Source organism: Lagopus leucura, unplaced genomic scaffold (genome assembly GCF_019238085.1).
Source record: "Lagopus leucura isolate 7727_CA_CO unplaced genomic scaffold, USGS_WTPT01 Super-Scaffold_100040, whole genome shotgun sequence".
Classification (NCBI taxonomy): Eukaryota; Metazoa; Chordata; class Aves; order Galliformes; family Phasianidae; genus Lagopus; species Lagopus leucura.
Genome location: NW_024962289.1, coordinates 368,214 through 384,725, shown reverse-complemented (window position 1 = coordinate 384,725; position 16,512 = coordinate 368,214). Strand labels below are relative to the sequence as shown.

Genomic DNA, 16,512 nt, shown 5'->3' with positions numbered 1-16,512 from the left:
GGAACATCATCAGGCGTCTTTTCTTCCTACATATGGATTTCCTTTGTTTAATCCCTTGGCTGGTTCAGAACTAAAGATAAACACCGAACTCCAACTCTAAGAGGTACTAAAAACTGGGAAACAACAAAGGAGACCTCTGAAGATTAAATCCAGCCATCCTGATGACGTGTGGAGTGAAGGGACAAAGGAAGGAGCCGGTCACAGAGAAACAGGGACATGAAACTCCCAACACACAACTTCATAACTTAACATGGAAATACTGCTGACACCTCTCATACTAGGCTTCTTATCAGACGTACCCAACCTTTCTGAAGGCACCCAATTCTGCATTGCTGCCCTACAGAAAGTAAACTTGACATTATTCAGAGATCATCCCGTAATGACGACGTAGCATTCTTCAGTCATCAGTTTTGGTATCGCTGTATGGGTTACAGCACTTCTATTTTTAACTCATATATTTTTAATTCAGAGACACCAACCACACAGATAAATGCACAATTTGTATTTGTGGAAAAAGAGTTAATGAGAGGCAGGGTTTACTGAAGAAACAGGATATTTTAAAGCAAGACAGAATACACCTCTATAAGGAAGACTGAATGGAAGAGGTCCAGACCTCATTTTTCAAATATTTACAGTTTAGCAAGACTGATGCAACTGTAACTGAAAACTTCCTTTCCTGTATCTGTGGCCCTTACAATTTACCACGTCATCAGCAGAAACTGCAAGCCAGAGTGACTACAGACAGAAGACCTGAGGAAGCAGATATTAAGCACCACCAGCATGGGATACTGCTTTTACAATCGCATCACTATGGAGTTCAGTGTTTCATGCCTTACAGCTTAAGACTGAGGAACACAGTCTTCTCAGACCTTAGAAGCATATGATAGGCATGAAATCAGGTTGCAACATACTTAAGACTACTTCCACTCCTAGGACATGGACATATAATGAGCAGAAAGGGAATCCCTTTCAGTATGGGAAGATGTACCAGGTGTGTATCTGGCCGATACGCAGAAGGTAAGTCAGCCACATGCAGCAATAAGCATCTCCAGAGAACTACAAAATACAACCCTTGCCAAATTCTGTTCATCTGTAGTAAAACTACACAGGAGAGAGCAGACAAACAGGGCTCAGGTGACAGCAGGCATTTGTTAAAGAAGTTTAGCTTTTTATTAAATTTAAGGCAGAAATAAAAGTGCTTCTGGACCACGTTTCTAATGCACTTGCCTTGCCTCCATTACAACCAATCATTTTAAAAATATTTCAAGGTTCAAAGCTTTTCTTACTTCTGGACAGCATGTAAACTCATAAACATCCAGCCTTCCTAAGTCCTATAGTAAAAACACAGCACTTTCTTGGCAGAACTCTATGTGTGACATCATGGCATCTAACACAAATATTAAAACATCTTTCCCCTCTCAGGAGCTCAGCTAAGGGCAAGGGAAAATACAAAGACCGACCGCAAACAAATTATTTTACCTGCTCTTGTTCCTTCTGCAGTTCTTGGCTGTTCTTAGACTTCTTTGGCTTAGAAGGGCCTCCAGGGCTAGAGAAAGTCGTTGGCAGCTCTGAAGATGGCATATCTAACTCGAGAGGTGGTGCAGACACAGAAGAGTACCCCAGACGTTGCCCACCTCCAAAAAAAGGGACAAATGGGGTAGACTTGGACTCTGAGGGAGGACACGGCTCCTCCAAGCTGGCATTGGATTCTCTAACAGAGTCTTGCTCGTCCGTGCAGTTGTTTATAGACAAGGCCTCATCCCTGTGATCCAAGACCGCAGGGAATGCCTGTGTCTGAGGTAGGGGCACATCCACTGCTCCTTCAGTAGAGCTGGGCCTTACTACTGGCTCATCACACTGTGCTGTGGCATCCGCTGCTTCCTCCTGACCAGACAAACTGCATTTCTTCATGACAACCCTTAAAAGATGACACACACACCAAAAAATCATTTTTAGTGACAGTACTGTCCTTCCTATTCTCAACGTGACCAAGATGCAATGGAGTTGGCTAGACTATATTTTAATAATCCGCTTATTCTGACTGCTCTGAAATTCGGAAGGGGGTAAAAACAGAACAGGAACTACTCTCTCCACAGGAAGAAAATAAAATTACCTTAAAGAAAAAAAAAACCCAAACAGTAGTCCAATGTAAAGCACAGTTTTTAATCATTTCTGCCTTCCATCCACACTGTAAGGAATGGAAGGAACTAGCTTGACGATTGCACAATCACCGATTCCCACCTTATCAAACCAGGAAGTCAGCAGGAGGCACTGCAGAGTTTGAGAGCTTAAAATAATAAATAAATAAAGGCAGAAAATTAGGGGAGGGGGGAAAAAAACAGAAAAGAAAAAAAAAAAAAAAACACAACAAAAAGACAAAAAGAAAAAACCAAGAGGCAAACAAGCCCCTTTAATCCGTACAACTGGTCGGCGCCAGCATCTGCAGCTGTGGGAAGCACATCTGGGCAGCAGTTTCAGATAAACAGGCAAATACAGTAATTACTGAGCACAGTGATGTTTGTCTTTTTTAACATTTTTTCGTGCTTCTTTCCCTGATACTTGGACAAAACAATTTCACTGGAGTGAAAATACAAAACAAAGAGCTCAAACTTGCTCCTCCCAACCTGACAATAGCACTGCCTCCTGTCAGGCCAAGTGACTTCAGTGTTGTCTTCTCTAGTGCATCTTTTCCTGAGATCTGTAACAAACAGAGGAGAAATTACAGCAACTGCCTACCTGAGAGTATGTGAAGAGGTCGCTGTAGAAAGAAGCCTGCATTAAAACAACCACCACATAGCACCAGAAACAACTCAAAACACTCCACAGTTAGAAATGAAACCCGAATCCATCTGTATTCACCTGTGTTGCTTTAACAAATTCACTATTAAATTATCTTCATAGAAAAGAAGATGCATGTTTCTGTCCCACGCATACAATCAAACCTGATCCACCCACAGCAAAGCATGATTTTTATGTCAGTAGTTAAACCAGGCAACATCTCTGAGCTAGGAGATGGCTGATTTCATTGCACACACCTCCCATCTGCTTGTAATGACCTGTTCTAGAAAAAAGACAATATGTCCACAGAGGTCAGTGGGAAGTAAAGGGGACTGCTAGGGAGAGCAAATTCCATAATACACACATACAAGATTTTAAACAAAACATTAATAGCAAAAGATCAAAACAGGGAGAAAAGCAAATATTTATTAAAATGAAACCACTGTTTTGACTCGAGCTTTAAAAGATGTTGGAAAGAAAAACACAAACAGGTCACTGAGCTCATTTTATGGGCTCAGAGGTCTAACCGGCCCAGGGTTATGTTCCAAGAGAACTTTTTTCCATACAGACTTGTCAGGCTTTGAAAAGACCAACATTTTTCTACTTCCCCTCTCAAGAAAGTTCAAAAGAAACACTTTCCAGGTTGGAAAGCAGGGCTAAGTTTTCCTTATATTTTAGAGGCAGAAGACAGTTAAGAGGGCTTTGCTGCCTTACCTCATCTCGCATGTAAATACAGACCGGGCAGAATTCACCATGCTGTTCCAGAAACTCCCTGCAATAAAGAACAAAACACTGTAGCATCTGTAGAGCAGTCTATTCCTTCCAAAACCAAGGTAGAGAAATAGTGAAATCAGCTAGAAACACTCTCTTCTCCCTTTTACTCCATCAACAGCCACTACACAGCTCACAGAATCAGTATCAGACATTAAGAATGCATTCCAACACATTCGCTGCTCCTTCAACACAACCATCAAAGTTCAGAAACAAAGAAATAATTCCAGCTAATCTTGAAATAAGTCCATCCTACTTGACAAATTCAACATCATTCTTAGTGTGCTTCACTGGCCAATCCATAATATCACACAGAAGAGTCGAAGAAGCCCAAGTACTGTTTTAAGTTCAATAGTTGGTGATGGTATAGACCATATTTTCCTTAAGCAATGGTCAGTTTCTTTCCTTGTATGCACAGCAACAAACAGAATGAAATAGTTCTCTAAAACAAATGAACAGAAGCATAGAATCATAGAACTACTCAGGCTGGAAATGACCTTCAAGACCATCAAGTCCAACCACAACCTAACCTAACGAGGTAAGGACAAAGAGCTGGTCTGTCCTAGTGTCAGAGAGATTTAAAAACAGCACAGGCTTTTAGATTATGGAGACTGGGGACAAAACAAAGCTGAAGAAAAGGCTGCTGTAGTAGGAAAAAAAAGGTGAAGATAAGCCCACAGGTAAGCGTTCCAACAAGGCAATGATGCAAGGCAATGACAGGCCATCTGCAGAAGACCTCAGTGATGATTCATAGCATACAGGAGAGGAAAAAATAGCTCAAGGCTGAGATGACAGCCCCAACATGCCACTCTTAAGAAGATGCTTCTTTTCCCATTTTTCTCACAATAAGCAGTTCTGAGAAAACCAAGTAGAATCCTTATTACACATTCATTTGACCACGTAGAAGATGGAAAAGAAAAAGACAATCATTGTCCATCACAGCAAGTCTCAGCTCTCACTCATCCAAGATTATTCATGTGCTCAGTAGTGCCCACAGCATGTAGAATCATGTGTGCTCCTGCACTACAAAATGTGAAGGTACATATTCAGGATATTACTCAGAATCCCATCAGAAATCATTATTCTGTATCAGTGTAGAGTTAATTAATGGAAAAAGAAGAAAAAAAGCCTCTTTAAATTCTACTGCGATAACTGTCACACGCTTTCTGCACCTTTCATTTCTGGAGAAGCTTCCATCGTAAACATGAATAAGTCACTTGACCAGAATTTTGGTCAGACAGCTAGTAAGAGTCTTAGTGCTTAACTGTGGGAACCAGGTTTGGTTCCAACAGTCTCAGCATTCAAGCTAAGAAAGAATCATGGCAGGTGCTAACCTCCAGCACCAGAACTGCTTTGGCCCAGCACAGAGTTAGGAGGGTGCAGGCTGCCATTCTGATGTACACTGTGTGATCACTTTGGTTGACTGGTTAGACTCCTCCCTTGCACTGTAGAGAATCATTTTGCACCATTACTTCTTGACTTTCTGTTCCCACCATGTCCTGCTTGGAGGCATCTCTCAGCTTCACCGAGGAGCACCTTATCTGTGCACAGTAGGAGATGAGTCTGTGCACCCAAATGCAACATTCTGTTTGCAGTGCAGCGACTCCAATAACCTTAAGTGTCATCACAATGCTCAACAGGAGTAACAGAACACCAATAACTTCGTCAATGTCTTTGTAGTCTGTTGTGTCCAAAAATACATCACAGTTTAGCAGCTTAGAAGAATACATATGTAATCAATGTTTTGCCAAATATGAATTTATTTACTCTGGTACAAAGTGACAAAACAAATGGAACAGGGGAGGAGTCAGCCAGTCTACAGAGCAGAAAAAAACAAGGGGGAAATGGGCATTAAACTGTGGGAAAATTCACCACGGACACTCACATTTAGGACTCAAAACACAGCTTCAGAGAAATGCAAGCAGAGTAGCTGCAAGGAGGAGTCACTCAGAATTGGGAGTGCCATTTGAGAACCGACAGTACTCAATGCTTGTGTAATCCTCAAGAGCAAGAGCACATCAAAGAGCTCCAGATGGAGGATGTGGGGGAGCAAACCAGTTAAGTACCGACCAGAATTCAGATTTCTGTTTGCTTTAATTGTAGCTGCCTATCTCCAGCCTCGATCTACAGGTTTAAACCTTTCCAAATAAAGCGTGCAGCAGCATGGTGATACAGGATAAAGCGAGTCGCTACCAAACTGATGAGCCCCACTTGCTATACCCAACAAATCCATAGACAGCAACACGTAAAACCAGCGCTGGGATACGAGTTCTGTTCAGGGATGTGAGGGGCTGAGAACTGCTATCAGATCCACTGCAACAGATCTGAATGGGTTGACAGTACCGAGGTACCTCTTCTTTTTTGAGGGGGGAGGGAAGGGAAAACACACTTCTCCCAGCCAATGTACCAAATGCCATCATGCAAGAAGTAGGTGACAGCCATGCCCACAGCATCCTAATTACAGCCCAGCTTCAGCTTATGAAAAACAATTAAGTTTCTCATTCAAAGGAAAAAAAAAGAAACACCAAAACAACCTAAAATAGGTTGCAACCACATGCAGTTCTGCAATCACTTATACTCAGCCAAAGACAAAAAGCCATACACGATGCTCTGCAGGAAACAATCTGCAGCAGACGAACAGCTTTCTGCTCCAATATGACTATTCCTATGTGACCCTTTTTCTGCTGTTACTCAGACACTGGAGGCACTGCAATCACCACCAGTGTTGGAAGGGAAGCTGCTTCCATTACTGCAGGCATTTTCCCATATACCAGGAAGACCCTATTTGCAGTTGTGTTTATAAATACTGCAGTTGCTGGTGTATTTGAAGCAATGGCAGCACAGCATCAGCATCCAGGACACGCTCAAGCTGTCAGAAACCTCAGAGTAAGGCTGGTCTCAAGAGGCATTCTGCAGCTGTCACTTTGCCTCTTCCCAATCCCATGGTGGGGGGAAGCAAGTCTGCAATAAAGGCTGGGCTCTGCTTACACTCTGGTATGAAATGCAAACCTTGATGATTTAAGGCAAAAAACAACACAACCAACCCCACAATTTGTCTCCTGATTGGAAGTTTGGAACAAAATAGCACATAAGAGACTGTCAGCACAACCTCACAGGCTGTGCATGCTCAAAGTTTTCCAGGCGACTCAGAACAGACAGTGATCTTCAGTTTGCTTTTAACATTTCTGCTTCCAACCAAGATCACCTGTATCCCTACAGAAAGCCCTCATCAAAATGCATAAAAATAAAAAAATAAAAAAATAAAAAAAAATGCTGAGATATGGAGGAAACAATGCAGACTTTATAGGCTGCAGTTTCTCTCTGGAGCCACAGAAAATGGCAGATAAAAACAGCTCAGGGGAATGAAAACATAAACCTCAGGTCATTGGTCAGAAAATGCTGATGATCACTATTTAGGATGCTAGAAGCTAGGATGCAATGGAATACACATTCACCAAACAGTCCAAGAAGAGAGGAAACTAATTCGACTTACACAACCTAGTTCCATTCACCTTTCCAAAATTTCTTTCCACTTCAATCCAAGGAATCCTTTGATTGAACAGCCTTCTAAAAACGTGTGAAAAAATATCTGAACTGAATGGATTCCCTACCACAAAGGTAGCAGAGTCACAGTCATTGTCAGAATAGCCTTCAAGCATCCAGACTGCAATCACTTCCATGTAAAACAATCTACAGAGCTACTGAAGCTGTCATAGGGGCAAGAGTGGGAGACTGCAAAGCAACAGCTCTCCCAGGCCTGATGCTAAAAGGGCATCCACCACTTGTCCTTCAAATGGTCTCTGAAGAACAGACTCCACGCAAAGATCCCAGGGAGACTTATTTTCGTATAACTCTGGTAAGCCAGCAGGCTCCTCCTCCAGCTGCTGTTAATCCATTACATTCATTCACTGAGGCAAGCACATACATCAAACACATTGTCATTTCTTTGATGTGCTGCTCTTTAGAAGGGGAACGGCAAGCAGATTAGATTCCTCCATGTAGTGATCTGACAGGGCCTGTAAACATCTTGTGCAAGGACTGCCGCATGCTGAGAGGAGGAGCAGCCTGACAATAGCTTCCAGACCTTCTTCAGACCCAATTAGCCAAGATGGATGCTGGAGACCTGGGGGAAATTCCAGTGGATTTAGAATACTTCCCCTCACGCACTTACAGCGGCTGAGCATTCCAGGAAAACGTCTCCACTTGGAAACTGGAAGGGAAGATTCAGCAGAAGTCACCAATTAGTTGACTGGTTACTAACCAGTCAACTGCGTCAGCACACACTGGAAAACAGCACAGCCCACAGAATCTGAGTGTATGGCTGCAGATCCAGCTTGTCGTCACGCTCACCATCTTTGCTGCTTTTTGAGTTCAATCAGAAGTCTACAAAGTCCACCCCAGCCTCTGAGCTCAGCTTCCACAGGGCAGAAGGGAACAGCTGAGCCTCACGAACTGAAGTTAGAATACTATACACTTAGAATAGAGTGGCAGCTATAACCTTAAAAAAAGCACTATGCATATTAACTACTAGTGTTACAACAACCTGTAACAAATAAAAGCTCCACCAATCTGGCAGCTCCTGAACTGCAACAGGCACTCCTCTCCTCCCAGAGGCACCAAGGATGTGGTAAGGTTCAAGAGAGGCCTTCAAATACCCAGAACACCTGGCCTTTGCTTCTCTCTTGCCTGTTTCTTTCCTCTACCAGAAAATAAAAATGATTATTTTCTGCCTGGCCATTTATATGCAGACTGTCCCTTTTGACTTAAGAGTAAATGCCAGACAGTAGATCTCACCATTAGTGAGAAGAATAAGATTCACTTGTACCACTTTAGACTACCTCAAGCATTTCCTCAAACTATTGTTTGGTGATACAAAATGCTGAGTAGAAAACCTGACATAAACCATTCCTACCCATCTGTTTCCCCCTTTGGATCTTTATTTCTGACACGTTACACTTCTTGTCGTAACCGTCTGTGAGACAGCTCTTAACTGGATTGGGAAACTGACCTAAGGAAAATACTGTTTTTCAGCTGAATCCACTACATATCCCCACAAAGCTGCACAAATACTATGAAGAGAGTTAGATGGGAGTGCAGGAAATAAGCAGTAACTACTGTGGTGATGTTTCTGATGGACCCTGTGATCCCATCTCCCTCCCTCGGGCCAACACCAGGTCCTCGTTTGATCTTCCTGTGGGGCAGTGCAGGAGCTAAGCTGACAGAAAATGAACAGCACATCACTGGGAGGTCCAAAGAATTAGCTCTTTTTACCCTGCAACAGCTCCAGAGCAACTCAAGTCACACAATCCAACTGTACTACCTGACATACTGAGGTAACGTTGGCCAATTCAACTCCAGAACTCTGTTTCTTCAGTTATTTCATGAGCAGTTCAGAGTAAGCGACTTTAAACTTCAGCTCAAGTTGTTCCTGCAAGTACACATTAGGCTAATGCTAACCTGTGCCATTTTGCCATTGGGCAACTGCTACAACTCAGTGTGCGTGGCAATCCCTCACTTAGCATCCTCTAAGCCTCTGCTGAAAGGCTGAGCTTCACTGAAAGCAACTTCTTCATCCCCCTTCCTTTCCCAGTGACCACTCACTCTACAGCTTTTCGAGCACCGCAGCCTTGGAGACGTAAGAACACTCCAGACAGAAGGCCACCACCTCCTCAGATTGATCAATGTTTGAGCATTCTGAGAAATTAGCAAAAAATACTTCCTGCTTGCACAATACTGTAATACAGCATCTGTTCAGAAGGGCAAGAAGTTAATAGGCAACAGAAGCAAGAAGTTCTCCAGTTACATTAGAAAAAGCCAAGAGCAACTGGCAGAAGGCAGGGAATGCAAGAGGAAGAACAAGACAGAAATACAGGTTCTCAAGTGCCACATTATCAAGAGAAAGGTAAATCCAACTGCAATAGAAAAAAATAACCTAGATTTGGAAATTCTGTTTGGAATAGAATGGTTGCCACATCTTCCAAGCCACAAAAAAAGAACTGTCTATAGAGAAAAGTTTATTAGCTTGACATCTTGAAACAATACAGCATCTTTAAGTCAAAACTAAAGACAAAAAGAAAGCACTCAATTAAAACTGGACTCAAACAGTAAGATTTCTAACCCATGTATATATTTCATAAATGTAAGACCAGATATTCTTCCATTTAGATAGGATTTAATCAGTCTTCTGAAGGTTCCACGTTGCTTGCTGAGAGCTCCAGATTTCCTTGAAGATCTGCATGACAACAAGTCCCAAAAGCAACAGCAACCTGCTTAAGAACCCCTTCTACCAGGTGAAGCAAGAGTGTGTTAATTTTGTTTTGTTTTTTACTTATTAAACTGCATTTATCTCAAATCATAAACTTTCTAACCTCCTCCCTTCCAATTCTCTTCCTCCATCCCACTGGGAGCAAAGGGAAGAGAGCCAGCAGCTGCTTGCTTGGTGTTAAAGCAGAAAGCCCTGTAACTGCACCTACAGACTGTCACACAGACATCTATTCAAACACGTATTTTTTTCACTGCATTGCTCACCTGGTCTTTGCAAAATGGTTCAGAAGTTCCCACAAGGTCTGCTGACAGAGAAAGGTATCTTGCAAACGGGAGCCATCATCTAACTGCAGTGCAATCCGAACCTACAGGAGAAACATGCTGAGTTATAAATACTGAATGAAAACCCTTTTCTTAGCAACTTTCTTCGCCATTTCAATCTCTAGAATCATTGCTATCCAAAAAATGCAACTTCTTTCTAAGCACTTGCTGCTAGCGGTTACATTAGATACAAATGTTGATTCAAATATCTTCGAAGTTAATATCTGTAACAAATTATTCTGGTACAAATACTATAGTTTCAGTTCTCCAGCAAACAGATTCCCCTGGGTGATCCATTAGCACCGCAGCATCTTCTCACATCACTGAAAATTTAACATGACCACATGACCTCAGTTTGGAAAGATTTGCTGAATGCAATTAACAGCTTTGCTTTCAGTGTCCAAGCTCACAGCGCACACAGTGCTGCCAGTAAATTACCATTAAAACAATCTGACATGAATCTCTCAGCTGCACAACCTGTAGTGCATTCTCACGCAGTAAGAACGCACAGCATGACACCAGCTATTGTTACTACCTCTGTCTACAGAAACAGCAGGACAACAGATCTGATTCTGCCATCCAGACATCCACCAGCCCGGCCAGTATCATTCTGCAAGGACTTCTCTGGACTCCAGACTTTGCTTCTCCATTAAATATTCTCAAGAACTCTAGAGGACATTTATTTGTTATGAAATGTTCTTACACAATGAATATTCCTGACTTTCCAATAACCCTACGGTGACAGTGAAAATTAGGGAAAAAAAAAAAAAAATGGAGCCCTTTTTAAAAGTAAAATCTCCTTTTGAAACAGAGGATGGAAAAAAGAGAAGTCACACTGTTTTCCAAATATTGCAATGTTTGCACAGCTATGAGTTCACTGCAGTCGATCCTCACCACCACGTCTGCATATCTACTCAGAGTCAAAAAGAAACGACTCTGAAGGAAGCGTATGTGCCAGCTAGAGCCAAAGGTGCAGGCAGAGGGGAGAGAGAAGGAGCTCAAGCCAAAGCCTGAAGGAAGTGAAATGGAATACGGAGGACCTTTGGAACAAGCAATTGGAGGGAGCTGAACAGGAAAAAGTGAGAAGAGAAGCCAAAAGAGGAGACTTTGACAGAAGCATTCAACAGCACTGAAAGCAGTGATGGGGTCACGGTTACAAGGGAGATCTGCAGAGAACACGCTCAGTGCAAGAGGCAAACTCAGCCTTAGCCTCTGTACCACAGCCCGAGATCTGCTCCTCTCAATGCTCACTTTCCCAGCACTGCTCAGCTCATAACTGTTCTAACAGTGCAGTGAAAGGCAGTGGAAAAATATCAACTCTCGGGTAACAGATCTGCTTGTTAGGGGGTTCTGATTGGAACAATGTATCCCCATGAACTGAAACACTGACAGAGAAAGGATGCAAGAGTCCCAGATGACATGCATGCCACCACAAGAGCTGAAATGCTCAGTTTCACACTAGCTGAAACTGTACAGCGAGGAGCTCCATAGCTCTATTAAAAGAATTCCAATGGCTCGGACAGAACTGATGCAGCTGCACAAGTTGTGATACCCACACAGCACAAAGCTCTGTTGACTTAAGCACCAGCATGCAAAAAGCCTTCCCAAAGCCTAACAAATAACATAACTTGCACATTTACACATAGGAACAACAAGCGTAGTTCAAAATTGTCTTTCTTAAGTCAATGGAGACCAAACCAACTATTGCCAAGTCTAAAAAGACAATCCATGCAACTTGCAACTCACAAAGGCTTCCTAACCACCAAATTTTAATGCACAATTTCAAGTTCTTAAATACTTGCACGTGGCATTAGAAGAAAAAAAGGAACAGGTGTTTTTCCAACCTGGAACGTGAACATCTACACTTATTAGCTCATGAAGCATCCTTTATAATCTACAGAAAACTTCTACTGGAAAATCAATAAAGGGCACTTCCAAAATGAATACGCTGAGGAACAGCCTCAAGGAAAAGGCTTAGCAGCCAAACAATTACACCATATACTGCAGTCTCTTTGGAAGAGTTGTTTACCACCTGCTGCAGCTCCCACCAGGCCTGGCAGACTGCTGATTTTGACATGCTGGAGATGGGAATCACGGTGGCATCACCAACAACCAGCTAACAGAAAGCAATAGTTTCAGCCCACCATTAACACGACCTCCTGGTTTCTTCCATGCTGAAGACAAACCTGAGGTTACCCTCAGCTACAGACATCACCATTCTACCAGAATCCGGCCCTGAAATTCAGGCTGCCAGTTGCATCAGTCTCTTGGGCAACAGTTCAAAGCTAAGTATGTCAAGAAAGTCACAGTCAGTCAATTGGAAAAGCCTTTTAAAAAAATCCCAGTCTCCATGTAAAATAGTTGAAGACTATTATACCAGGCATTGGTATCACAGAATCACAGAATGGCCAGGGTTGGAAGGGACCTCAAGGATCATGAATCTCCAACCCCCCTGCCACATGCAGGGCCACCAACCTCCACGTTTAATGCTAAACCAGGCTGCCCAGGGCCCCATCATCTCTAAGTTTACAAGCAGATAAGCAAAAGAACAGTAACTTTATCAGCACAACTGTGCTGAGTGTGCCCCCCGATCACCTGCCATCACAGGGAAAATTTGCTCAATAACCAAGGGCACAGAATCAGATTCACCCCAACATTGCCTTAACCAAGCTGTGTGATCAGGTTCACATCTCCACAGCCACCACGTTAGTACAGCATCAGTTCAATCCCTAGAACTGCCCAGTTGTTTTACATTTCCTACAGAATGTGACACTCTTTCTCAGCGGCAAGGAATTCTTTTGGACAACTGTATTTATTTTTACAAAGTATTTTCTTATATTGCCCACAAAACTATTTCTAGTGAAGTGTCTGCTCTTAGTTTATGGGACAGCAACTCTGTTCAGACTGCACCATTTGCAAGCATGTTCGCTCTGCCTTCTCAACTCCTTCAAACACCAACAAGCACTCTATGAGAACTCTTAATCCTGTAGATTATTTTGTTGAAATACAACTAAATAACAATTTTAATTAGCTTTAACAATGACCAAAGTCTGCGACCCCACCTTATAACCCTTCTCCCACAGTACACAGTTCTCAACCTTTCTGGTAGGCTCTGATGGGTTCCATCCATCTTCTTTAGATAAAACCATCTTTCCCCTCAGTACAACATCTCTCAAACTAGATTCAAAGCTCAGGCAGTCATCACTGTACCATTCTGACAGAACTGCTTTCATTTGGAAGAATTACTTCACGCCATCATAACTTTATTTTAACTGAAAATTGCAGCGTGTGCTCCCAGATCGTATTTTGGTTTTGCTCTGTCTTTTAAATGATGTCATTTCGAGCAGACAATTCTTTATCACAGAGTCAGAAAGGTAACGTCAGCACCAGAACAAAGCATATGGAAGTTTTAAAGGTAAACGTGAACATCAGTGATATCCAAAGCTACAAAACACACCCACAGCAAACCAGAGTGGAGAGCCCAAACCTTCTAATAAAACGATGTTCAATGTATGCATGAGTTTATTGACGTGACAGCCAAAGTAATTACCTACAACAAAATACCACTATCACAATTTGGCAGGTAGACATTAAGAGATCAACAGACCTGAAGATTTACACAAAATCTGAGAAGCTCCTTATTAAGCACATCAGAAAAGAAAAGAAAAAAAAAAGATGACTTTAAGCAATAGACAAATGTTCATTTCCAGACTGCTTAAATAAGATTTTACCACATAAAATGTTTATGCTCAGTAACACATATCCATTAAGTTGTGCCTCCAGCCGTAAGAATGACAAGCATAAAAAGATTTGTCTCCTGAAGATGACAATAACTCCTACAGAACAAAGCACCCATAAGCCCTCTGCCAGTAATAATAAATAAGGCCACTGCTAGACACAGCAAGTCAGAGAAAGTGATAAAGCTGTGTGAATACACTGTGAATCCTGTTGAAAACTGAGATTTTAGTTGAAACTCGGAGGCAAACTACAGTAACTGAAATAGAAACTGGGAAAGAGAACTAAGCTTTTGAGCAAAGCCATCGGCAATCTTTAAGGTCACATATATTTAAGACTGCTAAGTTCTTCAGCTCTTCAAAAGAACCCTCCTACCCTCCATGACCATACGGACAGTAAGCGAAGACTTCCAGTTACCAAACTACTTTCCATCACACCTCCACTATTCTTTGGGTGGCCCTTCACTCGAGCTCTGGCCAAGCCTAAACATGCTCCTGCTCATTAGATCTGACAGGACCACATCCAGCAGGACTGAAAATGAAACAAATCAGGTCACCCTTTGTAATGAACATACCGTGTTTCCAATTCCCGCTTTATTACAAGAGACTGGCACCATCTCCAGCTTGGCATTGTTGGGCAGTCTGGCAAATCTCCACTGTAAAGTGAGATCCAACACACTTCTCTGAAACCTAAAGAAAAATACAACAGGTGAAGACATCAGGAACCATCATAGACCACTGTCAGATCATTTTAGTGACCTAACACCCTCCACAGCCTCCGGGCAGGCTGTCAGCCATACAGTGTGATGACGCAGCATACCAAAAACTACGATTTGTAGAAGTCACAAATAAAATCCCCAATGCTCTGATGAGAGAAATGTCAGAGAAACATCAACCAAATCACACTGATTCAATGATAAATAACAAGGCACGCTGCTGCCAGTCAGATTGGCAAACTGCTGGCTTTCTCACTGTAAAGGCAGGCAGTCAGAACAGCAGGCAACAGAGGGGTCCTGTAGTGAACCAGAGAAAGCACATGAGGGGGACAAGCAGGGGCACGTTTTTATGGAAGGATTTCAGTATCTGCCTCAAAAGTGAATGGACTTTGACGCTGGAAAACACACTGAGATTAATGTGAAGAAAACAATTTTCTGGAGCATCACCAGAGCTGTGCTGTATGTGCTGCGCTCTCTCCCCAGTGCTAACTACGGGCCGCTTCCTGGTGTATCCCCACACAGCACCTCGCACTGCCGTGGCAACGAGTAAAACCAGATCGCGGCTCAGCGAGCAGCTCCGGGTTACGGCCTGCTCCATGCGGCCTTCCGGGCCGAGCGGGGCGGCGGCGGGAAGCCCTCGGGGCCGAGGGCGGCACGGAGCACAGCGCAGAGCCCGGAGCCGCACGCGGGCCTCGACCCGGCCGGGAGCCGAAGCGGCGCCGCCGACCCCGCGCGGGGACTCACTTCAGGCCGTACTCGGCGGGACTGCCGCCCTGCTTCCTGCACACCTCCTCGAGGATCTGCGGAGAGAACGGAGATGTCGGGACCCGGTTCCGAGCGCGGCCCCCTCGCCGCGCACCGCCCCCAACCCGGACCCACCTGGAGCAGCACCGTGCCGGGCCCCACCCGCACCGTGACCCGCCGCCCGCTGGGGGCCAACACCGACACCGCCGCGCCCCCCCCGCCCGCCGCCGCCATCTTCCCTCCCGGGGAGGAGCCGCGCTGCGCCCGCCCCGCTCCGCCCCCCGGTACGAGCGGGGCCTGCGGCGGGCGGACGGCGCTTCCTCGGCTGAGAGGACGAGCTCGAAGGAGAAGCCGGGCAGCGCGTGGCTCCGGGCTCGGCCCCTCCTGTGCCCGGCGGCACCGCCGTCCCTGCGCTCCGCGGCTCCCCGTGCGACGGCGCGGAAAAGACGACGCTGCGCCCGAACCTCTGCTCTGTCGGCAGTGCTGCGAGCTCGGCCGTTCGGTGAGATGTGTGACGGGAGGAGCGGAGCGAGCCGGTATCCGTCACTGCTTGTGTCCTCAGAGCTTCCCTGCGCTCCCAGCACCGCCTCCGTGTGCTGAACGCGCTCCCGATGTCGGCTCCTCACGGTGCTTCGGTTGCTCCTATCTTGGCTAGGGTCAGCCGCTGGAATTGCTTTAGCTGAAGCTTTTTCCCGCTGTCTCCATCCAGCTCTGTTCTGCCTGGTTTATAAAAGAAGGCGGCCCTTTTAAGGAAGGGCTGTTAAAGATAACGTTCCTCTTCTTAAGTGCAGCAAAGAAGAAATGAGACAGTGGGAAGTGAATGATGCAGGTGTCCTGTGGCTGCTGAGCGCAGCTCCCCACATCCAGCACCAGGACTGCTCCATAGACTGACAGCAGTTCAGGATGTTGCAGCATACAACATAATGTTTAAACTAATATTCAAAAATGTCTTTAATTCGTGATTTTTTGTTCTTTCCGTCCTGTTGGGAAGGCCCATTGTCACACCATGCCTACAAATGGGGCAACAGATAGCACAACGTGCCTCTATGATAAGGGAGCAATCCAAGTATCAAACACAGATCAGGGCACCCTGCCCTTTCATTGGTGAATACCTTCACAGAAGGTATGAAGAAACAATTAAAATGGCTGTGTTAATGACAGCTGCTGAGATAGAGCAACCATTA

At 44.3% G+C, this 16,512-nt stretch overlaps 1 protein-coding gene and 1 long non-coding RNA gene across 4 annotated transcripts in view; one reads left to right on the top strand and one right to left on the bottom strand.

Moving 5' to 3' along the window:
* The window catches only part of ASPSCR1 (ASPSCR1 tether for SLC2A4, UBX domain containing), a 36,249-nt gene extending 20,439 nt beyond the window's left edge, over positions 1–15,810 (bottom strand). The window contains exons 1-7 of one of the 3 annotated variants that reach the window (XM_042883777.1): positions 15,793–15,810; positions 15,329–15,384; positions 14,444–14,558; positions 10,078–10,178; positions 3,493–3,550; positions 2,625–2,698; positions 1,480–1,918 (exon numbers count right to left, since the gene is read on the bottom strand). In XM_042883777.1, the coding sequence (XP_042739711.1) occupies positions 1,480–1,918; positions 2,625–2,698; positions 3,493–3,550; positions 10,078–10,178; positions 14,444–14,485 (714 nt within the window). In that variant the 5' untranslated portion in view covers positions 14,486–14,558; positions 15,329–15,384; positions 15,793–15,810. Of the gene's footprint in view, positions 1–1,479; positions 1,919–2,624; positions 2,699–3,492; positions 3,551–10,077; positions 10,179–14,443; positions 14,559–15,328; positions 15,385–15,463; positions 15,563–15,792 lie in introns of those variants that run through there. The other 2 variants (XM_042883775.1, XM_042883776.1) reach the window with 2 other exon arrangements.
* Positions 15,706–16,278, top strand: LOC122186828. Its single transcript, XR_006181193.1, has 2 exons — positions 15,706–15,830; positions 16,115–16,278. It is a non-coding gene; the product is annotated as an uncharacterized LOC122186828 (long non-coding RNA).
* Positions 16,279–16,512: the final 234 nt, after the last annotated feature.